This window comes from Arvicola amphibius, chromosome 10, assembly GCF_903992535.2.
Source record: "Arvicola amphibius chromosome 10, mArvAmp1.2, whole genome shotgun sequence".
NCBI lineage: Eukaryota > Metazoa > Chordata > Mammalia > Rodentia > Cricetidae > Arvicola > Arvicola amphibius.
Window position 1 is genome coordinate 100967018 of NC_052056.1, and position 24938 is coordinate 100991955.

General features: G+C 52.6%; 1 protein-coding gene across 1 annotated transcript in view; it reads right to left on the bottom strand.

Moving 5' to 3' along the window:
• Positions 1-1260: 1260 nt before the first annotated feature.
• The window catches only part of Radil (Rap associating with DIL domain), a 65749-nt gene continuing 42071 nt past the window's right edge, over positions 1261-24938 (bottom strand). Inside the window, exons 5-15 of the mRNA XM_038345722.1 lie at positions 22468-22505; positions 15771-15931; positions 13107-13219; positions 12483-12720; positions 11771-11943; positions 4723-4873; positions 3697-3887; positions 3012-3363; positions 2127-2266; positions 1751-1890; positions 1261-1597 (exon numbers count right to left, since the gene is read on the bottom strand). Coding sequence (XP_038201650.1) covers positions 1492-1597; positions 1751-1890; positions 2127-2266; positions 3012-3363; positions 3697-3887; positions 4723-4873; positions 11771-11943; positions 12483-12720; positions 13107-13219; positions 15771-15931; positions 22468-22505 — 1803 coding nt within the window. The 3' untranslated portion in view covers positions 1261-1491. The remainder of the gene's footprint in view (positions 1598-1750; positions 1891-2126; positions 2267-3011; positions 3364-3696; positions 3888-4722; positions 4874-11770; positions 11944-12482; positions 12721-13106; positions 13220-15770; positions 15932-22467; positions 22506-24938) is intronic.

A 24938-nucleotide genomic window follows, 5' to 3' on the forward strand; every position in this document is an offset into this window, starting at 1 on the left:
CTGGGGAAGAAAGTCCTGGGCTCCAGCTGCTCAGAGTTCAACATCCTGCCTTGGTGATCAGTGACAAGTGGGGACCAGTGGAGGTCACCTGGGCAAGAAGAGCGGGCCCAAGGATAGGTTGGCTCAATCATCTAGCCTTCTCCAGGCCTCCAGATCCCTTTCTTTGGAGAGATACTAAGCAATGTGATTTAAAATAATGGAGACAGGCATGGGGATCCTGCTGCTTGGTGGCTGAAGCAAGACTGCAGTGGGCTGGGAGCCACCCTGAACTACCTCCTCCATAGTAAGTTCTACACCAGCCCAGGCAGTCTCAAAGGACCAAAAGACTGCACCACACTGGCTTGTTTCTTGTGTTCTGGCTGCAAATCCTGGGTTAGAGGGTGGTCAGTCAATCCCATTCATAGCCTAGGTCAGGAGAGCAGGTCTGTAATTCCAGTTGTTGAGGAGGCTGAAGCAGGACGGTAGACAATTCACAGTGCTTGGGTTATGGAGCAAGGGCAACCCGGGCAACTCAGTAAGAGTGTTGCAAAACAAAGTATAAAAAGAGGGGCTGAGGGTTGTAGCTCAGGGGTAGCTAGAATCCCCCAGTGAGGGGCCAGGGTGAGGCTCAGTGGTACAGCACCTGCCTAGAATACCCCAGTGAGGGGCTGGGGTGCAACTCAGTGGTAGAGCACCTGCCTAGAATCCCCCAGTGAGGGGCTGGGGTGCGGCTCAGTGGTAGAGCACCTGCCTAGAATCCCCCAATGAGGGGATGGGGTGTGGTTCAATGGTAGAGCCCCTGCCTAGAATCCCCAGTGAGGGTCTGGGGTGTGGTTCAGTGGTAGAGCCCCTGCCTAGAATCCCCCAGTGAGGGGCTAGGGTGTGACTCAGTGGTAGAGCACCTGCCTAGAATCCCCCAGTGAGGGGCTGGGATGTGGTTCAGTGGTAGAGCACCTGCCTAGAATCCCCCAGTGAGGGGCTGAGGTGTGGTTCAGTGGTAGAGTACCTACCTAACACACCAACAGAGCCCTGGGTCTAATCCCCAGAACCAGAAGCAGTGGGGAACTATATCCATCACAACCTCTATTAGGCCCACTCAAGGCTTCTCCTATGTTGGCTGGGCAAGAAAGGTTGGTCACAAGAACCACTGACTTCCCTCAGTGTTGCCCGTGTGTCCTGTACCACAGTGCAGATCCTGCATCCCCACTGTAAGAATACGAAACATAGTTTATTGAATCTCAATTCTCTATTAAAGTCTTTAAACATAAAAGCTCTGTAGGAAATGTCACAACTTAGTGTCATCTGTCATATAAATAAATATACACTAAGATGTACAACACTATCAACAGGTGTCCTCAACGTGAGGCCACAACATAGGAACTCAGTCAACTTTAAAACCCAGGACTGGCTGGACTGGGGAGTGTTGGGCTTGGGGGTGGGCAGTGGGCAAGTGTCGATGGCACCTGGTGAGGAATCAGGAAGCAGGTGCGGGGGCAAAGGTCCTTTGGTCTATCAGGAAGGGGGCTTGCGAAAGCGGATTTTCTTGGCTGTTTCCACATCAGACTTGGCCACCAGAAATCGCATCTTCTTGCCTCCATGTCGAATCAGATCTACCGCCCTGAAATCGAGAGGTAGAGCCGTGGTCTCTGCCTCTCCCTGCGTCAGAATGCAGGACTGGCTTGCAGGTGCACCCCTACACACACACACACACACACACACACACACACACACACTCTGCTAGTCCTGTGTTGCAGCCAGGCATAGCACGTACCTCATGTAGCTGACACCCATCAGGCTGCTGCCATTCACTTCCAGGATCCGGTCTCCCAGTGACAACCGCCCGTCAGATGCTGCAGGGCTCCCGGGAAGTAGGGTCTGTATGTAGAGTCCCGGGGCCCCCAGAGGTGTGTGCTGGGAAGAAGCAGGGGTCTCAGAATGCCTCTGGTGCTGACACATGCTTTCTCCAGCACAGACCCTGTACCGCACACCCCTCCCTGTGAACATGCCTGGAGATAGCCTGGTCACAAATCATGGTCCCTGTGTGCCCCACAGAGAAGCACTGGGCCCCAAAGGCAGGCCCATGACACAGAACAGGCATTTCTCACTGGCCCTGACTATGGTCAGACTGTAGGGGGAGTGCTCCTCACCATCCCATCAATCAGGCCCATCCCCAGCCCCGAGGGGCCTCGCTCGAGCTCCACCATGAAAACGTAGCAGAAGTCCTCGGCGCTGGAGCTGGGGCTGGAGGCCTCAGCAGGAGCTTCAGCAGCAGCCTGAGCAGTGTCTCCTGGGTGGGCAGAGGGGGGAGATAAGGAGTCAGTGGGCTTGGAGGCCAGCACTCACTCCTGAGTCAGGACACAGAGGACCTCTGGGAGGGCAGAGATGTCCCACACGCCAGAGCACAGCAAGTGCTGCTGGAGCCCACGGAGGATACCAGCTGGACAAACACAACAGCAAGCGCAGAGAAGGGACAGGCCGGCTCAACAGAGCGTGTTCCTGAGGTCATGAACCCAATGCACGTGGGCAGCCCGGCCTCCTGCCGCCTCTTCACCGTTTTACCCACTTCCATCTCTTCACCAGGATGCAACTAGAAGTCTATCCTCCGAGGCCCCCACTGCATCCAGACCCTGCTTCAGGACACAGACTAACTGGGCACCCTGAGGCCCTGTTCCTCTCTATCAACAGAGCTTGTATCTGAGTGGGGATCTCAGGATAGGGCCTGACCTAACAGTTCTGAGCCCCAGCCCCAGAACCTGAGCAGGCAGCTGGCCTTGTCCTGCTCCATCGAGCGCCCACTGCGAGAGTCTTCAGACTTGACGAAGAACCAAGGACACAATGGTAAGAGTCTTCCCAGGGCCAGGTGGGCCCCGCTGTGCACACATGCACATTGGTATGTGCTCAATCCTAAGTGCACACATGCACCTGCCCAGACTGTCCCTCACCAGGCACTAAGGAGTTTGTTGATCTGCACTAACTCTCACAGGAGCCCCAAGTAGGGTTTGCTACCCTGTCCCGAGCAGGCCAGGCCTCACCTTCTAGAACCACACCAGGAGGGCCACCTGGTCCATTCCTCTGCCCCTCGAGGAGTGCTTTTCCACGGTGGCCACTAGTCTCTGGCCAGGTGGGGCCTCCAGGCTCCAGGCCCAGCGGTGTGCTGGGAGGAGTGAGCAGGCAGGAGGAGTCAGTGTGCAGAGAGCCAGCCTGGGAGCCCCTGCGGTCCCCTCGGGTAGTCTGTCTTCCAGGGGGGCCCTGTGCCCAGGGAGCTCCAGTGACAGGAAGAGAATGGGCAGGGGCAGTTTCGACAGCGCCTCTGCCTGAGTCCCTGTTAGCCAGCGGGCAGCCATGGCCTTCTGGATGCCCTTCAGGAATGGTGTGGTACAGGCCCTGGGAAGAGAGGTGGGCAAAAGGTGAACCCCAGAGAAGGGGGCAAGACAGGCACCCAAGGTGCCTCGCTGTGAAGAAAAGAGACACAGACAAGCCACCCCAGAGGATATGCCAGGCAAGAAGAGTGGGTGAAGACGTTTGCAAACCTTGCCCTCAAACAGAGCCCTGAGATCTCACGGTCAACCTGCTGCATCCCCCAGCCCACTCTAGACAACTGTACCTGCTTCTGCTGACAGCCAACGGAGGGCTGCCTCACTTCGGCTCACAGCTGCAAGTCTCAGGTTGCTCTGAGTGACCCAGTCCCTTCTCACCAACATCTCTGCCCCACTCTACCTCGATGCCCTCGGGCTGGGCAGGCCCACCGTCAGGGCTGCCTTGGCCCCGCAGTCCCCACAGGAAGTGGCGGATGTAGAGCAGGTGCTGGTAGGTGCTGTCCTCCAGGCTCTCGGCCTCCAGGTCCACCTGGAAGCCCTGGCTTGGCAGAACGATGGGTGGCGGGTTTTCATAGGACTCCAAGACATCCTCTGCAGTGGAGCAAATGCAGATGCTGGGACCTGGCCTTCCCTCTCCTGACCCTCCCTTCCTCCCTCCCTCCCCCATCTTAGGTCCTCACCCACCCACTGAGGCCGTAAGACAGCAAGAACTCAGCAGGATCCTGACTAGGCAGTCTAGACTGAGCAGACCACCCCCACGCACCCATGTATCCCTAGGACACATACTATGGACACTGGCATGTTAGTATGTGCAGGCCCTGGATGGGGATGGAGGCAGGAACCTTTCTGTGATGCCAGCTCTGAGCTCCCAGTAGAGTCTGGTGCATCGTGTTGGGGGAGTGTTCTAATACCAGTTAGTAAACTGGGAGGCATCCTCTGGGCCCAGGCCAGCCAGTGGTGGCAGGTGACAGGAAGACGGTGGGAAGCCCTTTTGCACACCAGAGCCTACCATTGGCCAGCCTGCACTTTTCTTTGTGTTGGTACACTGTGAATGCACACTTACGAAGGAAGATGTGTGTAACTTACAAAGTGAAATGTGTACACACATACATGTATATACCTCCGCTGTATACATGTGTGAACAGCGTGTGTACTCAGAGCTGAGGAATGTCTGCAGAAGGTTTTGAAACCCCACCCTGCTGCTCATTTCCTGACCAGCTGGGTGCCAGCTGGGCCCCAGTCCTAAGCCCTAGAAGCAAAGGGACGTTGACTCTGAGATGGGGGCACAGTAGGACCCTGGGTGGAGGTGCCATGTTGTAGGTGCTCTTGCGTCCCCACCTCAGTGGGCTGCTCCGTGCTTCCTGAGCTTGGGAGTTGTCCCCCCACCACCACGGCAGGCCAAGGCTTGGCCGCTGGGAAGGCTCACCTGACTGGAAGGCTTCAGGGCTGTCTTGGGCTCCTGGCTCCCAGGCGCTCATAGGGCCCATGGCAGAGGCCAGCTGGTACTGAGTCAGTAGCCGGTGCAGCTGAGCAGGGCTCAGGGCAGGGAATGTGGCCCGTAGGGTGGCCCAGCTCATCTGGGGACAAGGAGCTCTGGTCAAAGACCTCCAGGTGCAAGAGGCAGTCCCTTGCCCACAGGAGTTCCTCCTCTGGCAGGGCTCTAGCCCCTCCCCCTGGTCTTTTCATTCCAGAGGCGAGGGGGAGGCAATGCAGACAGCAGGGAGGTCAGTGAGAGGATGGAGCAGAAGACACCGCACAGGCCACCTCATCCACAGTGGAGAGCCTGGCCTGGCTACAAAGTAAGACCCTGGCTCAAGAAACTCAGGAGAATGGATAGAAGGGAGTGAGGGAGCGGGAAGGAAGCATGTCGACCCCGTGTAAAGGAGAAACAGCGTCATTGAGGCGCTGGGAGAGCTGACCGAGCTCAGGGTAGGGACCGCTCTCAAAACAAAACAAAGGGACAGCCAGGTATAGTGGTGCCCACTTGTAATCCAGTGCTCTCAGGAGGTGACAATGGGAGTGTCAGGAGTTCAAGCCTAGCCTAGGCTACATAAGAAGTCTGAATCCCGTCGAGGCTAACAATAACTAAACCAAACCAGAAATGTGTTAAGCCCTGGTGGTCCTCTAACAAAAGCCAGGCCGGCCACCTGGCAGTCCCCTGGCTCCCTGGTCACCCTCCTTTCTCCTTCTCCAGCCTGGTGCTCACCCCTTTTTTTTTCTACAGTGGCACAAGTCCTCTATGGCCTCATGACAAAGGCCCTGTGGGCCACAACCTTGCTCTGACAGTTCCTCCTCTCTCACAGGTGGCACAGCTAGCCCTGAATCCCAGGCCAGGCGTCTTGGGCTGCAGAATGTAGAGGCGGACTTCAGACTGCCAGGTGGCTCTCAAGAAGTCTCCCAGCCCAGGAGGGGTGGTGGCACACACCATTAATCCCAGCACTCAGGAGGCAGGGGCAGGAGGACCTCTGAGTTCAAGGCAAGCTGGTCTACATAATGAGTTCCAGGACAGCCAGGGCTACACAGAGAAACCCTGTCTCAAAATAAATAAATAAAAATAAAAAATAAAAATAAAAAACAAAAAGTTTCCCTTCTCAGAGTCCTATCATCTTGTATTATTCTGCTCCGGGGGAGGGGGAGGTGGCTCATGGTGCCAAAGTTCTGGGTGGTCCCTTGGGGTCAGGGTAGAGTCAGCCTGAGACCCCCACCACCACTCTCTCTGCCTCAGTCTGCTGCTCGGGCTTTAGTTTTCCAGTCTTTTCTTCCTCTCTTGCCATGGCTTGATTTTCCTGCCAACAGTCACAGGCCTGGGCTGTGGCCATCCAAAGGCTATGCCCCAGGGACAGCCAGAGCCACAGAGCTGTTGGAGGAGGGACAGGAGCTGACCCCAGGGCCACACTCTTGCTGGGAGCCCCTCCACACACCCCTCAAGCCCAAGACTCACAGGGGGAAGGGTTGTTTCTTTTTGATGTCTTCCTCCCACTTTGGTGGTTTGTCCCCAGGTTGTCAGGGAGGAACCAGCCATGAATCACATCTTCCCTGCTTCTCCCTCTGGGTCTGCTCTCTGGTATTTGGGCAGCCACTTTGTGAAGATTTCCTTCGCTCTTAACTTCCTACCCTGCCACTGGGCCTTTTCGCTTCTGCTCCTGTAGTTTTTTTGTTGTTGTTGTTGTTGTTGTTTTGTTTTTGTTTTTGTTTTTCGAGACAGGGTTTCTCTGCAGCTTTAGAGCCTGTCCTGGAGCTAGCTCTTGTAGACCAGGCTGGTCTCAAACTCACAGAGATCCGCCTGCCTCTGCCTCCCGAGTGCTGGGATTAAAGGTGTGTGCCACCACCGCCCAGCTAAATCACACGAACCCGGGGTTCAAACTCGGGACCTCGCTTTCGCCAGCGCTGGGCGCTTAACAGGCTGAGCTATCGCCCAGCTCGCTTGCTCCTGTAGTTTTAACTTACAAGCATTCTTGCTTGGTTTTGTTTATTCAGACAGGGTCCTAAACCAGCTAATGGCTCAGCCAGTAAAGATGCCTGTCACCCGAAGCCCTGAGTGGAAGCTCCAAGATCCACAGGGTGGAGGGAGAGAACCAATTCCTGCAAGTTGTCCTCTGACCTCCAAATGCATGCTTGCTATACACATACTCACACACAATAAATAAACAAGTAAGTAAATTAATATAATTTAAGAAAAATTAATGGGCTGGGAGAGATGTCTCGGCAGTTAATTGTGCTTGCTGCTCTTCCAGAGAATCCAAGTTGTTCCCAGTACCCACATCAGATGACTAACAACCAGCAGTAATGCCAGTTCCAGGGGACCAGCACCCTCCTCTGTGGGAACCTGCACATACGGCATGCACTCATTCACCTATATAGACACACATACGGAAAAGAAAAAAAGGAGTCTTTACTAAACAGTTTTAAAAGGACAAGGTCCCTCTGTGAAGCTAAGGCTGACCTTGAACTCATGACCTTCCCACCTCAGCCTCCAGAGTACAGGAATTACAAAGTGTGTGTCACTGTGCCTGGCCCAAGAAATCTCCATGCTACCTTATTTACAGACACATTATTATTTATGAACACTATTTCTTCCCTTCCTCTCACGAGGATAAAAATAATCTTTTTTCCTTTGCAGTTGCTTTTTGCTGGCTAGTCTGAGGCCTATTTGAATAAAGCCCTCAGGCTAAGGATGTTTTCTTTTTAGAGGGTTCAGAAGCAAGGACCATGAAGAATATGGACGGACTCCAGACTCTTGTGTGGAGAGCAAGACTAAGATACCTGCTGCCGGCTCTTGGCAGAACAAGCCTGTCACTTGTCACAGCCCACCCTCCGTCACAGCCCACCCTCCCTGTCACAGCCCGCCCTCCCTGTCACCTGTCACAGCCAGCCCTCCCTGTCACAGCCCACCACCCTCCACCCCACGGAGGTTCCAACAGGTGCCTGGACTAGCTGTCTTCACAGTGGGCCTCCAGGTCTCATGTGGCTCCAGGACTCCATGTGGGATGGATAAGCATCTAGCCATGCAGACAGGAGCAGCTGAGAGTCCAGGGGTCAGAGCTGCTTCCTTTCTGCATGTAGCCCTACTCAGACATTGCACAGGCCTTGGAATGGGGAGATGCCCCCGCTCCCAGCTCAAGTGTTTGCCCCTCAAGCATGAGGACCTGAGTTGGAGCAGCAGAACCCATGGAAAGTTAGATGTGGTGCACAGAGTCCCAGATTTTGGGGTGACGAGGCAGATCACTGGAGCTCACTAGCCAGTTAGCCTAGCCTACCTGGCCAAGTGCTAGGCCAAGGAGACACCCTGTCTCAAACAAAAGGTGAAAAATGCACCTGAGGAATGATATTCAAGGCTGGCTGTCCTGTGACCTACACACACACACAAGTTGAACAAATCTGAAATGCACAATTCAGCTTTTCTCAAAGAAATACCCTTGTGACCAGCCTCAAGAACAGTCTGGAGCCAACACAATAAACAGTGACCACCCAGAGGCCTCTCGAACCACCACTGAGGGCTCCTTATGAGCTGAGTCCCAGGAGCCCAAAGCATGAACTCTGTTCCAGCTCAATAGAAGACAAAGGTCAGCCGGGGTGCTTGTTCCCAAGGCTTACTCAGCTCCCAGCTCTGCAGACTCTCACATGCAGAATGAGCACGACACACTTTGTCTACACAAAGCAGCTGATGATCAAGGACCTCGAACAAAGGCCCAGGTCTTGCATGAACTACGCAAGCTTTACCACTGAACTGCAGCCCAGACCATTGTCTTCCTTTATTAGTAGATGATCTTTAGTGGTGTGTGTCCACATGTGTGAGTCCAGAGCGCAGACCTCCCATCCAACTCTTTATGGCTCCATACCACAGATCTATTCCCCTGTCCCTCCAGGTCCCTCCAGTGGTTTTCTAGATCTTCAACTAAATGACTTTGAATTTCTTCAGGTTATACAAGCTGCTCTCTGAAAAAGGGTAGGTTCACCCCAGGCCACTTCATCTAAGGGCTGTACTTACCAAAATCTCTTTGCGGGCTGGAGGCATGGCTCAGTGGTAGAGCCCCTGCCTAGAATCCCCCAGTGAGGGGCTGGGTGTGGCTCAGTGGTAGAGCCCTCCCTAGAATCCCCCAGTGAGGGGCTGTGTGTGGCTCAGTGGTAGAGCCCCTGCCTAGAATCCCCCAGTGAGGGGCTGAGGTGTAGCTCAGTGGTAGAGCACCTGCCTAGGATCCCCCATTGAGGGGCTGGGTGTGGCTCAGTGGTAGAGCCCCTGCCTAGAATCCCCCAGTGAGGGGCTGGGGTGTGGCTCAGTGGTAGAGCATCTGCCTAGGATCCCCTATTGAGGCGCTGAGGGCATGATTCAGTGGTTAACCCTTGTCCAGCATGCACAGGGTCCTGGGTTCCATCTCTAGTACTGCTAAAGAAAATAAAAAAAAGCTTAGTGATTGCGATGGTTTGAAAGAAAATGCCCCCATAGGCTCATGGGGAATGGCATTATTAGCCTTATTGGAGTAGATAAGCTGTTGTTGGAGGAACTGAATATATGGGGGAAGGCTTTAAGGTCTCAGATGTTCAAGTCAGGCCCAGTGGAGCATTCTCTTCCTGCTACCTGCCAATCTGGATGCAGAACTCTCAGTTCCTTCTACAGCACCATGTCTGCTGGCATGCCACCATAATGATAATGAACTATAAACCTCTGCAACTGTAAACCATTCCCGATTAAAATGTCTTCCTCTATAAGAGTTGCCGTGATCATGGTCGTTCTTCACAGTAGCAGGAACCCTGACTAAGTCAGTGGTTTTACTGGCTAGTTTATGTCAGAATATCTGAAAGGAGAGAACCTCAATTGAGAAAATGCCTCTGTTAGATCCAATTATAAAGCATTTTCTTAACTAGTGATTGATGCGGGAGGGTCCAGCCCATGGTAGGTGGTACTGTCCTCAGGCTGGTGATCGTGGGCTCTTTAAGAAGCAGGCTGAGCAAGTGAAGGGAAGTGAGCCAGTAAACAGCACCGCTCTATCAGCTTCTGACTCCAGGTTTTGTCCCTGTTTGAGTTCCTGTCCTGACTTCCTCCAATGATGAACAGCAATGCTGAAGTGTAAGCCAGATAAACCCTGTCCTCCCCAGGTTGTTTTGGTCATGGTGTTTATCACAGCAATAGTAACCCTAATTAAGACAGTGATATTTGGGAGGAAGCAAACTAAATTCACGTTCTAGCTGCCAGACATGTCTAGACACCTGAGTTTTCTATGGTAAATTTTTCACTTTGTAGTGAAAAAATTAAACCAGTTTTCATAACCAACATTGTGAACTTCATGTAGAGCGCATTTCCCCTGGGCCTGGTAAATGTCTCAGCAGGTAAAAAGGCTCTTGCTAGTGTTTGTGGGCCTGAGTTCCATCCCAAGGACTCCGTGGTAGCAGTAGAGAACAGACAGCTAGGAAGCTGTGCCCTGAACTATGTATGAGTGTGCATGCACACACACAAATAAGCAAAGAAATGTTACTTAAAAACCACAGTTCCTAGCAGAGGACATTTTAAATGCTTGCGGAGTGGACAAAGAACACAAGGGGCCATGTCTGGAATCACGACTCCACGTATGCTCGCTGCGTGACCTCAGCTTTGCGTTCCACAGAAGGGCCTGGGGCACAGTGCTGACCACTCAGTCAGCTGCAGTGCAGTTGAGGGTGACACCAGAGTCTCAACGGGAAAGAGCGCCACTGTCATCAGTGTCAGTGGGACAGAGATGCGGGCGTGAGTCTGCAAAAAGAATAGCCTTTCTTTTTTTTAACTTTTTTTTTAAAAAGATAAGCTCTCCACATGTACTTCAGGCTGGCCTGGAACTCACTGTGTAGTCCAGGCTAGCCTCAAACTTTCAACAATCCTCCTGCTTCTGCTTCTAGAGTGCTGGGATCACAGGCATGAGCCACCATACCTGGTGGGACTACTCTTTTTGACCAGCTGGCTGTCCCAAGCATGCCTTTGTGTGGGGCTGACACCGTAGCCATGGCACCCAGTGAGCTTTGAACACATGTCCCTGGACCACAGAGGGCAGATTTAATGTTGGACTGCTCCACCCCATCTGTTCACCATCTCAGAACCAGATCAGCGTCCACACACGAGAAGAGACCATTGCAAAGTTTCCATCAGCCATCAGGACAAAGGCTCTGAGGAAGAAGGTGCCTCATGTGGAGGAGCAGGGTGAGACCTGGTTTCCTCTCGCTGTGGTGGTAGATCATGAACTCGAGGACAGAGTGACGCAAGGGAACGACCCACAGGACTGACTGGGTGGTCTAGGGCAGTGGTTCTCAACCTGTAGGTCATGACCCCTTTGGCAAACCTCTATCTCCAAAAATATTTACATTATGATTCATAACAGTAGCATAACACTACAGTTATAAAACAGCAATGAAAATAATTTTATGTCTGGGGGTCGCCACACCATAAGGAACTGCATTAAAGGGTCACAGCATTGGGAACGTTGAGAGCCATTGCTCTAGGGGAAGACCTACTTTCTCACATCTGTGGCGAGTTCAGTTCCTCATGGGGATGGGAATGAGGCTGTGTTTCTGGGCTGGATGGGCTGTCCCATCTTCCAGAAGCTATCAACTTGCAGGTTCTTGACAGCAGCCACTGTGAGCTGAGCCCTCACTCTCTTCCTACCCAAATGTCTGACCCACTCTATGAACCTGTCTGATTAGCCGGGGACCAGTGGGGCACATAGATCATGTCCTTCTCTTCAGATCCTTCATCTTGGTCACACTTTCAGAGTGCCCTTTGCTACACAGAGTGACCAATACAGGGTCCAGGGACTGCCCATGGGCACCTATAAGATTACTCAGAGTGGTGTGGATGGGGACAGTTGAGAAACTAAGCAACTCCGTGGATTACCTAAGGAACATGTGAGGTTTTCCGGGTGTAGGGCCCAGTCCACCTTAAGTTGGTTTGTAAGCCAGTGACCCTAGGGTCACATGCCCTCCTTTGCACTTGTCCCTTAGTGCCCTCCTACCTGTACCAGCTGAGCACTGGGAGTGGCCAGCAAATGCAGGGTGCAGGAGAGCTTCCGAAAGAAACGCTCGGCGGGCGCTCCGAGGCCAGCGCTTCTGGCCCACTCCAGGAACTGCTGCAGGCGAGCACAGGCCTGGACACCCCTGGGCCAATGGAAGCAACTCAGAGAGGGCCCTGGAGAGTGAAGAAAGGATGAGGCCCACACACCAGGGTCCCCAAAGCACACTCTCCCTTTCCAGGCCACCTCAACACCTATCTCAGTTTCCAAGGCAATGCCAACTAGCCATGCCCTCTCCGGGGCAGAGGTGGAAGCAGATGGAGGAGGCAGGGCACGAGGCAAGAGGTGCTGTGACAGCCACCACCCCTACCTCTCCTACCCTACATCATCCTGTGTATGTGGCTGTACTCTGTTAGATACCCAGAGTTCCAGCAGGTAATGGAGAAACAGCAACTCAGTAAGGCAGAGCCAAGGGCCAAGGGCCAAGGGCCAAGGGCCAGTGTCAGTGTGATCCTGTAACGCTGTCTTAGTCTGGCCCCTCTGCAGGCTGGTGGCGGGTACTGGAGCAGCATACAAGGCGTGCTCCGAGCCCTTGTTCACCCTGGGTCTTGAGCCTTCTTCCCACAAGCACAGCTCTAGCATCCAGCCACAGCACCCTTGGCGCACAATTAGCTTTTCCAAAGGATCCCAGGCCCCGGCCCCAAGCATCACTCACCCTTGTCCAGCACCTGATTGAGGAGCAGCGTGCCAGAGAAGAAGAAGAGGTAAGCTAGCATCTGGGAGGCCACCTCAGGGTGCATCTGCTGCTGCTGCAGGAGGTCTGAGGTGGCCTGGAACACGGACACAACGCGCCGGAGCTCCTCAGGCAGAGCAGGGCCTGAGCGCCAGCTCCCCCTGCGCTCTGTCTGAAACGGAGGGCATTCCAAGAGGGCCGGAAGGCAGACATACAGGCACTGCCAAGAGAGAGAGAACCCCAAGAGCCACTTACAGGGATGCTGGGACTGACCCAGGAGTCCCCAACCTAACAAGCTTCTGTTCCTGTCTTAGGCAATCTGTTAGAATGAGACCCAGTAGGAGCCGCCTCTGGGACTAACAGAAGCAAGGACAGGAGCTGCAGGTGCAAACAGGCTGGACATGGCAGTCACTTAGCAGTGCTGTAAAAGGCTCCATGACCGTGACCACAGGCTGTACTGTGGTGGCACTCCTCGTATGAGGAAGGGCTGAACAAAGGGGCACAGCCAGGGCCAGAGTGGAACCAGTGGTTGCTTCCTCCCTGCTGAAGCTGGCAGTCCCTTCCCTCCTACCCCAAGGCCCTGGGAAGCCAGGTGGCCACACCCACCTTGGAGAGGTAATACACACACTGCTGGAAAGCATAGAGCACCACCTCCTCCAGGGCCGCCATGGCCTCCTCGCTGGCCGTCAGTGTGCAGGAAAACAGGGATTCCTTGGAGCCTGCAGGGAAAGGGGTCACAAGGAGGGGTCACCAGCACAGCCTGCACATGTGGACCCACCCAGTCAGTAGCAGCCAGGACTCCCCCAGCTGTCTAGCTCCCCACTGAGGGCTCTGCCTGGCACACCAACACTCCCAATCTGGCTTTCAAGGTACAGCGATCCCAAACTGGCTTAGCCAGTCACACGGGGCAGTCGGAGGAGACCAGACACATGCGTTCAGATGCTCTCATGTCCCTGAGACAGAGCACAGAAGTCTGTCCTTCCTTCCATCCTCTCTACTTCTTCCCTTCTCTTCTTTCCAGGCCATGCAGGCTTCTATCACTGGGCTCCTTTCTTTTAAGACAAGGTACCCAGCACGTCCATGAACTCACTCTGTAGCCCAGATTAGCCTTGAGCCTACAACTATCCTGCCTCAGTCTCCTCTGAGTGTCTGGGTTAAGAGACCCAAGTCTCCATGCTGTGTTTTCCACCAGAGCTGGCTATTCCACTGCAGCGAGCCCAACCCATCCCTGAGCATCAACTGTTTAATGACACAGGTTAGAAGGCTTGCACGGCAGCCCCTTGGGAAGCTGTCACATGGCTGTGGAGTCAGAAGAATCTCTCAGGAAAATAGAAACCTCTTAGCACCCAGAAGGCAGAGGCCAACAGACCTCTGTGAATTTGAGGTCAGCTGATCTACACAGCAAGTTCCAGGGCAGCCAGGGTTACAATGAGACTGTCTCAAAACACCAAACCAAAACAACAACAATACACTACAAAAAGGGAAGAACCCAAATTGCTGCACACTCCATCCCAGGCCTAGAGGGCTGCTGGGTTATCCATCTGAAGATCCAGATCCACCTCACTCCAGGGTGCAAGGGCAAAGAGCAGGCTGACAGGAGAGGCAAACAGGCAACAGTACACAGTACGCTCCAGGTGTGGACCTGAGACATCCCAGGCGGACACTGCGAGGAGGAGAACCAAGGGCATAAAGCCACAGGGGCCCCAGGAGCAGATGTCCTTCAGGCAATGAGGATACCCGGCCTCACCTTCTACAGGCAAGCACAAAAGGGGTATGGGGTCACTCCACAGACGCAGTGAGCACCACCTCCACTACAGCTTGGACCCACAGTGGCAGGGGTCTAGACCTACACAGTCCAAGGTCCACACTGACACAAGGAGAGAGAGAGTGGCTTTGATGCCACAGCAGAGCAAAGCTCTGGTCCCAGGTCCCCAGGTGCATGGTCAGGACATGGGAACCACCACAGCTGTCATGAGCTCCTGGCTCTGTCAGAACCTCCCAGGCATAGAGTCATCAGTGAAATTGCCTAGGGCATCAAGGCCTGGCCTCACACCACCACCTTTTATTTATCTGTCTGGTGTGCATGTGTGTACATGTGCGTGTGTGTACGTGTGCATGTGTGTACGTGTGTGTGTGTGTGTGTGTGTGTGTACAAGGAGAGGGGTTCATGTGTAGTTGTAATGTGCCAGTACATATGGAGGCCAGAGGTCATCCTCAGGTGCCTTTCCTCAGGAACTATCTACCCTGTTTTCTGAGACAGGATCTCTCTTTTGGCCTAGAACTTGGAATGAGCCCCAGGGATCCTGTCTCCACCCCCGCCCCAGCACTGGGATTACAAGCATGTGCCACTGTGTGTGTGTGTGTTGGGAGGGAGTGATTCAGATCCTCCTGTTTCCATGGTAAGAACTTTACTAACTGAGCTACCCTCCTTTTTTCTGAGCAATTTTGTGTGTTTGTATCCATCCATGCACACGCATCTGTGTTCATGTGCATGCACACTTGCATATACACACATCTGCAGACCAGAAAACAACGTCCAGTGTCATTCCTTGGGGGTATCTCAGACAGGGTCTCCCCCTGGGGTCGGGGGCTCACTGTTTTGGCCAGGCAGGCTAGCCAGTGAGTCCCAGGGAGCCTCCTATCCTCCAGGATTATGAGCGTGGGGACAACAAGTCCACACCGTCACCCCTGGCTTTTCACCTGAAAGCTAGAGACAGCACTCAGGTCCTTCTGTTTGTACAACTAGCACTTCACCAACCGAGCCACTTCCCAGCACAGCTCACAACGTTATCTTTACAGAGCCCTCACCACACTCCACCACACCCCACCCCCAAGCCCCTCAGCAGAACCACCTCTCCTCGAGTATTTTGGGAATTTGAGTATTTGGAAATGCTAATTTAAGGCACACTGCCCATATTTTCCATCTCTGAAATTGATGCGCCCTACCATCTTAAGCTATGATTGGCGGCATTCTTCCTTTCTGGATTAAAGCCCTCATTTGGTTAACTGTATGTTCATGTGTCCCCTCCAAGTGGTCTGTGCACACGGTCAGCCTTTCACAAACAGAACAGAACATACAGACAACACAGACTAGCGAAGTGTCATACAGCAGGCCCTAGGAACATCAGATCAGTCTAAATCACCGATGCTGGCCTCATCTGTGATCCCTAAACGACTGGCCTAGGGACCGTGAAAGCTCCACACTGTACAGGCACATGTACATAAAGTTACCGCTGTGCCCGCCCTCATGGCGCACTGCAGGGGCCATACCTGTGACATCCAGCTCCTCCTCCATGTTCTGCATGTACAGCGGACATTTCTGCTGGATGAAGTACAGGAGTTCGATGGAGTTTGACATCCAAAACAGGATGTGCTGAAGGTCGGGAACCAGGTCGGCCATGGGGAAGCTGGCCCAGGAGATGGGTTCCTGGCTACCAAGACAGAAAGACTAACGGATTACTCTGGGTGCAGATGAGGAGCTGAGTCTGCAGTTCTGTCTGAATGGGGACAGTCATGCCCATGGGATACTAGCAGAAGCAAGTACTTCTGTCAACTTCCCCAAAGTCATGAGCCTATTGAAGGCTCCAAAATCTAATGGAAGGCCTGACGGTATCCCGGGCACAAGGAGAGGACTCTGGCTAAAATGCTGTCTCCACAGGTCTTCTTCTGGAAGCAGATGGAGTAGTAGCTGGGAACACTACGGCACACATACACAAAGACACACACATGGGGTATGTGTGGAGGCTCACTATCCATGGCTTTTGGGGCAAGAAACCTGAGTATAAGTGTGCTATTAGACAAAGAAATAGTTTAAACTGATTACTTAATAAGGGAATTCTCAGAGGACAAGGCTGACTGAACTGAGATTAGTTAGATACAACCTAATAAGAGACTGGCATCAAGAATGTGAGAAGCTGATGACTCAAGAGGCAGCAATCAGTGGTGAGGATGGAGCTCAGTGGTAGAGCACCCGCCTAGAACCCCCAGTGAGGGGAGTGGGGTGTGGCTCAATGGTAAAGCCCCTGCCTAGAATCCCCCAGGGAGGGGAGTAGGGTGTGGCTCAGTGGTAGAGCATCTGCCTGGAATCCTCCAGTGGGGGTATGGCTCAGCAGTAAACACTTGCCAACCATCAGTGAGGGCCTGAGAATAGCTCCCTGGTAGAACATGGTCTAGCGTGTGCAAGGCCCTGGGTTCAATCCATAGCACCATGAGAAGAGAAATCAGGTGGAAAGCAAAGCATGTTCCTCAGACTTGGAGGTAACCGTGAGGAAATCCCAGTGTGGACAGTCACTGGAGGTCACCTTCCGAGGTCTGTAAGGGGAGAAGGATATTTCTAGCTCCTACACTCCCTTCTGCAGTTTGGTGTGCTACCCACATGGGGGCATTGTTACTCTGGTTAATGAAAACAGAACCAGGCACTGGTCAAGGGGCTACCAGGTATCTGGCACCCTGGCGAGTTACGGGGGCAGCTCAAACCCCTCCTATAGCTAGCCAGAGACAAGGTCCACTCATCTCAGGCTTGCCGCTTTCCAGCTAAGCGTCCCCATTTCAGAGGGCAGTGGCAATGACTGACACCTGTTTCCCTTGATGTCCTTCCTGACCTTTACTGGCTCTCACAACTGGAGCACCTCAAACCATCTCCCCTGCTCAGTGTCACACACCAGTCCCAAGAGGTCTGTGGGTATCACTCCTTCAGTGTGACTTGCACCTACTTTTTATTGTCCTAACCAGACTCTTGGGACCCCTGTGAGTTTGGGGCTACCTTTAGGGCCCTCACAATTCACTAAAATTTCAACATGCATGCATTACTTTTATTTATTGATTTAGACAGAATTTTGCCATGTAGTCTAGGCTGGCCTTGAACCAGTGAACTTCCTGCTTCAGCTTTCCAAATGCTGGCACTACCATGCCCTGCACAATTCCTTTCCTCCTCAATGCACCGCCCTGGGTCCCTAAGGCTTAGGATGGTAGATTCTCCCGTAAGCCACTACAGCCTTATCTGCTGACCATCCCACCTAGGTATGTGTGTCTGCAGCCATGCACACACCATTAGAAGGATCACCCCAAGATCTGCCCACATTTGCTGAACACCCCACTTGGTATGTGCCTCTACAGTCATGCATACTTCCTCAGAAGGATCACCCCAAGATCTGCCTTGGGCTGGTCTCATATGAGGAAAAGTCCAAGAATCTCTCCCTGGTGGCCTCAGTGTCCCTCACTGGGGGAATTCTGAGGGGCTGCCTTTCCACCTATCACAGGACATCCAGATATGTAGGCCTAGGAGCAGACACGGGGCTTCCTAACCCAGCCTGTGCCTGGAGAAGATCAAAGTTGACAACTGTGGAGTCACAAGCGCCTGGCATTTGATGTTTCTACATGCCTGGAGCTCTGAGGAAAGGGCCACGCCCATGGAAACATCTGGGGCCTAAATGGGGTGATGTGAGGGAGTCACAAGGGAGGGTCTGGCCTTTGTCCTGCTGTCCCAGGCTCTACCCAGCCATTAATTTCACTTTAGTCCACAAACAACGGTGACCTCTCTGTCCTGCGCCTGGGTGGGGGATGAAGCGGCTGGTGACCATCTCTCCTGTGTTAGCTACTAAGCAGTCACGGCCTCCCAGCGTAGCCTGCCCAATATGGAGGGCCTGCTGGTTCCCCACCCACCCGACTTAGACACCGGCATGTACAAGAGCTGCACACAGTCAGAAGAGCATTCATTGGACTCTCCAGACCCCAACTCCATTTGGTTTTCAAAATTCACTGCCTTCCTCAATTTCCCCCAGGGACTCAAATGGGTGGGCAGCCCCACACTGCTAAGTAGACCCACATACATCTTACTGCCTAGAGAGCCCAGGCAGCAACAACACAACGCAAGGCGGCTTCTCTAAGCACAAAGGATCCTGGGAGCTCTTGCTGGCCAGCAGCCTAAACACATTAGTGAGTTCCAGGCTCAGCGAAAGACACTATCTCAAGGGAATAAGGCAGAGTGCTAGAGAAGGACATGGCCTCCTTTGGCCTCTGCAGGTGCATGCACCCCACCCCCAACACACATGTACATCACAAACAACATACACATGCTCACATACGCCCCCTCACTTCCCACACACCACATACACCCTACACCTCCCACATACCCCACCCCTCCACAACTCCCACACCCCACACTCCCCCAGCTTCCCCACTGACAAATACTAACATGTCTTTCTCTGCCTTGGCCTCCCTGCCTCTCACTTTCTTACTTGTTTTGCTCCAGTCCTGGCCCTATTATTTCCCAAGCCACCTTGTGCTGTGATTTGCATTTCTAATCTGTGTTTATCTTGACTTAGCCTTGTTCTTTCTTTTACCAGTGTTTGTGTTTTTCCCTCTAATCATTATTTCTGATTCCCCTCCCTCAGCAGGGACTGTTTCTCTCCCTGGCTGATGTCATCCTGGGGTGACTGTCTGCAGCTGTGTGGTGACCCACCTCTTGGACTTGGGATCAGAAAATGTGTCCATCTGCTCTTCTGTGCACGTGTGCGCGTGATATGAGTATGGTGTGGGAGTATTTAGTGTGTTTGTGGTGTGATGTGTGTTGTGTGGAATATGAGTATGGCGTGGGGGTATGTAGTGTTTGTGTTGTGGGGTGTGTGTGTATGTTATGTATGGGATACGAGTATGGCATGGGGGTGTGTAGTGTGTTTGTGGTGTGGTGTGTATGTGTGTGTGTGTTATGTGTGGGCTATGAGTATGGCGTGGGGGTGTGTAGTGTGTTTGCGGTGTAGCATGTATGTGGGTGTGTCGTGTGGGCTATGAGTATGGCGTGGGGGTGTGTAGTGTGCCTGTGGTGTTTATGTGTGTGTTATGTATGGGATATGAGTATGGCATGTGGGTGTGTAGGGTGTTTGTGGTGTGTATGTGTGTGTTATGTGTGGGATATGAGTATGGTGTGTGTGTGTGTGTGTTTCAGAGATACATCTGCGGGACTGTTCCTTGGAAGCACTGCCCATTTTGTTTTAGAGAAGGGATCTCTCGTTGATCCAAGGCTCACTGAGGAGGCTGGCTGACTGGCCTGCTTCTCCATGTCCAGTGCTGGGACTACAAGCATGCGCCCATGTTCGGCTTTTTGTTGTTGTTTGTTTGTTTGTTTGTTTCAGCGAGTTCTGTGCATCAAACTCTGACCTCAAGTTCTCATGCTTCAGGCAAGTACTTGACCAGCTTGGTTCATGTCCCTACCTAAGATGGTAATGTTTTAGAGGAACTCTGAAACCACAAGAGGAGTTTCTAAAACCCAATTACAAAGGAAAGTGTATTTTTAAAAGGACGCTTGGCACAGTACACAGAAACAACAAGAATCCTTTAACACAGATAAGCAGGTTGGGTAGAGTCAGGCGTGGTGACACACACCTATGATCCCAGCACTTAGGAGGCAGAGCTAGGATACTCTTGAGTTCTGGGCTAGACGATGAGTTCCAAATTAGCCTGTGCTGAACAGTGAGCTCCTAACTCAGAAATCCAAGGGCTGGGATCAATGAAATGGGATAGAGGCCCTCCCTGAATGTGGGTGTCACCACTCCACAGGCTGGGGACCCGGACAGAACAAAGTGGGAGGGGAGGAGGAAGCCTGGCAGCACAGGCACTTCTCTCCCCTGCTTCCTGGCTGCCCCAAGGTGAGCGGCTGTTCCTCCTCTCCCTGCTGCTAGGACACGGCTTCACCACAGCGTCAGGGTGCAGGGCCAGCCCTCAGTGGAAGCCAATGAAACCACGAGCCAAAGGCACTTTCCCTCCCTTAGGCTGCTCTGTCTACAATTCTGTCACAGTCACGTGAAGGGCTTGGTCCAGAAGAGGGCAGTTCCAGGTGAGGAGAGCTGGGAAGCAGACCCCATGTCCATAGAGCAGAGGAACGCTAATTCTCAGACACAGGAGAGAGACAGAGATCTGGCAGCCTGTGGCCAGGCTAAGCCCAGACGTGAGTTCATGGGACTGACTGCCGTGTTCACACCGCTGTGTTCTTGTAGTGATTCAGTATTTTCAAAAAAAAAAAAAAAAAAAGGAATTTGAAAAGAAAGCCATGAGCATGCCTGGGGGACTGAATTTCTGGAAATACAGCAGAAACAGCAAAGCTCTTCCTGTCAGCGGGGAAGCAGGGTCCACCCCATGCTACACTTCTTTCAGCCCAGTCAAGCCAAGGCCCTAGGCCACCCATGCAGATAGGCCCCGGGATGGAAGGTTCTAGTCTGACCTGCACTCCTGGCTGCAGCAGGAGTGTTCAGCAGTTTGCCATCACATCCACACCGCCTCAGTCTCCTCAAGCCTGGCTGTCCCGAGACAAAGCCCTTCACCCCAACTGAACAGGACCAATACCCCTGTGACTCTTCTGAGCCCTACCGTGCTGTGCTGTCAATCATCCTTTGGAATCAGTGCTGCCTCCAGCTAGTTTGCATAGAGCCCCGACAGGCCAGGAAGCAGCACTTGGTCTCCCCATGCAGCTGCAGACTCCTGGGGTCCGGACTCCCACTCCCAGTCAGTGGCCTTATCTGGCTCTGGCTTGTGGCATTGACAAGAACGGAAGGTAGCCTGAGCTCATCTCCATCTGGTGGTCATTGAGAATGGCAGGACCCGGTCATCTGTCCTCCCTCTGTACGTCCTTTGATCCTACTGTACAAAGAGGTCTTTGGACAACCCTGAGACACCCATTAACAACGGCATGCCTCTGATTCTGAAAATAGGAACATGATACCAGCAGGGGGAGCCCTTGGCCTCCCAATTACAGTCCCCTCCCTGAGTTCTGAGACCATCTTTTCAGCACAGCCTGAGCATTAGCATGAGAACATGGCTTCACAGGCTACAGTCATGTGTGCAAACACTTATACATGTCACAGATACCATCTGGGGCCTTTTTCTTTTAAATGCAGGGCCTCATGTATCTCAGGCTGACCTTAAATTCACTATGCCCCAACGGTGACCTTGAACTTTTGATTTTCCCGCCTTTACGTCTGAGTGCCGTGATTACAAGTGAACACCTCCACCCCTGGTTTATGGGGGTGCTGAAGATGGAACCCATGGTTTCCTGCATGCCAAGCAAGCACTCTACCCACTAAGACATCTCCCCAGCCCTGGGCATTATTTTCAGTACTAGCATGCTGGAAGAGCCAAGGCTGAAGTTTCCAGACTCCCTCGTTGTATACACTATGCAGACATGCCACTGCTACCCTGACAATTCTTCCAGAGAGGGCATCTCATGAAGGCTTCAATGCCAGCAGGGAAGGTGCTACAGACCTCAGTGCCAGTATGCTGATGGCAGATTATCCAGAATGATCCACCAGGTCCACCAGTGCTGCAAGTGTCCAGATGTGCTTTTCATGGACGCTGGGCTAGGGTGCTTTAGGGAGTCAGTTGTGGGAAGACTCCTCTCTGTGTTAAAGATGATCTGGGTAATTTAGTGTGCTTGTGTGTGTGTTGCTAGGCAACTGTTCTACCACTGAGCAGCAGGTACACCTTTGGTGGAGTGTTTGCTGTTGTTTTAGTACTGATGACTGAACCCCGGTCTTCCTCAGTGCTAGGCAGGTTATCTATGCTAAGTCACTTTTCCAACTCACCGTGGGATTCTAGGCAAGTTCTCTACCGCTTAGCTACAACCCAAGCCCTCAACAGGAGATCCTAAGGCAGAAGCTCTACCGCTATGTCCCCAGCCCTGTTTTTACTTCATAATTTGAGACAGGGTCTTAGCTGCCCAAGCTTGGCTTGTACTCACTATGTAGCCCAGGCAAGCCTTGAGCTTGCAATCCTCCTGCCTCAGCTCCTAAACAGCACAGGTGTTACGTGCCTGCACCACCAAGCGTACCTAGGAAATTTTCCTCACAGCTTCCCAGGGTGGTTAGGGGAAAGGAATGGGAGGGCAGTGGCTGAGTGGCTGAAGTTTGGAGTTCAGTCCAAGGAGCCTGCAGGAAACTCGATGTTGCAAGGGAGGGGACGATAACTAGGTCACACTTACAGTTGTGCCTGCTTTTCCGCTAGCTCTTTGGTTTTCTCCTATAAAGGAAAAAAGTAAGACAAAAATCAAATGTGAGAACAACAGGATAGCACAGGGATATAATCAGATACACATCATTCCGAGTCTGCGGGACGGCTCAGTGGGACACGCGCTTGCCACACAGTCCCTGAGTTCTATCTCCAGAACCCACACAAAGGCGAAGAAGGGGAGGATGTGCTGCAGGGATCTTAGAGCTGCAGGTGGGCTGCACATGCCCCGCTGTGAGGTGGTACTCTTGACTACAGCAACCATGGTGGTTAAGGGCTGCCTTATGGGATCAGGAGCCACTACACCCTGGAACATCTTTCTGAGTTTATTTAATGTTAAAAGGACTAGCAGAACCACTTTTCTGAGCTATGGCAGCCAGACCTGGTAGTGGGGGTTTCCCTACAGAACCCTCAAATCTGGCAATGATGCAGGCTTGAGCAGGTGATGACTTCAGCTTTCCCAGCACTGAAGATATTACCAGAGGCAGGAGCGGGCAGAGAAACACACACCTGCAAACTGAGCACTCCATCTGGGAGATGGGGCAGAAGAAGGAAGAGTTCAAGGCCAGCCTGGGCTGGGAGACTGTCTCAAATAAGCACATAAGCTAACAACAATAACTTTTTTAAAAATTTAAGGTAGTTCTTATTTTCTAGATTAAGGACCCCTATTTCTTGTTTCTTTTCTTTCTTTCTTTTTGAGACCAGGTCTCTCTATGTATCCCTGGCTGCCCTAGAACTCACTATGTAGACCAGGCTGGCCTTGAACTCACAGAGATCTACCTGCCTCTGCCTCCCAAATGCTTGAATTAAAGGTGTGCGCCACTACGTATGAACCTATTTCATTTTAATCTTTAATTATTCTTAAGTCTCTCTGTGTGTGTGCATCTGCTTATCTGCATGTATGTGCACCACATGTGTGTAATGCCCTTGGAGGCAGTGAGAGGTCATCAGATCTCCAGAAACTGAATTTACAGGCAGTTGTGAACTGTCTGATGTGGGTCCTCTGCAGGAGCAGCAAGTGCTCTTAAGTGCTAAGCCATCTCTCCAACCCTAGGGCCCCTATTTCTAAAAACTGTATTACATAAAAGCCCTATACTTCCATTCTTTAATGAGAGGAATTCGTCTCATAACAAATATTAACCCCTACCTAGTGGTTTCATAAACTTAATTCTCCTCAACAAACTCTACTGAAAAGATAGAAAGGGAAAACTGATTTCATGGGTTGTCCTCTGACCCTCTGACCTTCAGACCTGCACCATGGAACAGGCACCCATACCCATACACACACACACACACACACACACACACACACACACACACACACACACACGGAAAGAGAAGCCACTCCTCAAAACACATCACTCTGTCTCCTTGAAAAACTCGGCAGGCGGCCGGAGACACTGGGACTCGCTAGCTGAGCTTTTTCCACTCTATAAGCCTTTCCCACCAATTCTGCCACCACCCCCCATTCCTGCACGTGACCCACACACCTCTTGTGACAGAAACAGAGCAGTCTCCATTTCACCCAACCAGCCATTTAACTACTAGGAGCGATGGGACAAACACTCTATAAACAAAATGAACTGTCTAGTCATGTTTCCTGTTATGTTACAGTGTATTCTCGTGTGTGTGTGTGTGTGTGTGTGTGTGTGTGTGTGTTCCTCCATGATGCTCTATCTTATTTACTTATTTACCTAGAGACAGAACTCTCACTGAGGCTGAGGCTGAGGCTGAGGCTGAGGCTGTCTTAACTAGACTGACCCCTAGATCCACACCTCTCTAGCCCTGAGTCCCGAGACTACAGAGATGCTCCTGGACAAGCAAAGTCAAGATTCGTGAAAGCCTCTAACAACCGTGAGCAACAGAGACACGTTTGGTCCCTGGAAGTCAGGTCACCTTAGGGCAGGAGCCTGCAAAGCTGCTGATACCTTGGACCGCACCAAGCAGCCTGTTCCAGTGCTTTTACTTGACCCGCCCAACAGGTGGCACTGCTGGGCTTTAATGAAGAGTCGGGGAGGCGGGCATGGAGGGAACCGTTTGCAGCGGGAGAGGCCATGGATACTGCTAAGTACCCCATGAGATATACAGGACTGGCTCCACAGTGGAATTCTGCACGGCCCCCTGCCCCGCCCCTAGTCTACTGGCCCAGGTTGAAAGGCCCTGACCTGGAGGGAATCTGCCGACAGCTGACTGTCCGCCTCATCACCAAACTGACCTGGTGGAAAACACGAAGCACTGAGCCTGTGGACAGTGGTCTGGCAGGGCTCAGACTCAGACTCACTCTGAAGGCAAAATTCTACACTGAGGCCTACAATGCCCAGCCTGGTGGCCTGCCCAGTATGGAGGTGTAGATGGACAGGCCAGCCCTTTCCCAGTCTGACATCACTGTGGCGACATCAGAGTAGTGGCAGGCGGAGCCCAGCCATCTAGTAGCCAGTCAAGACA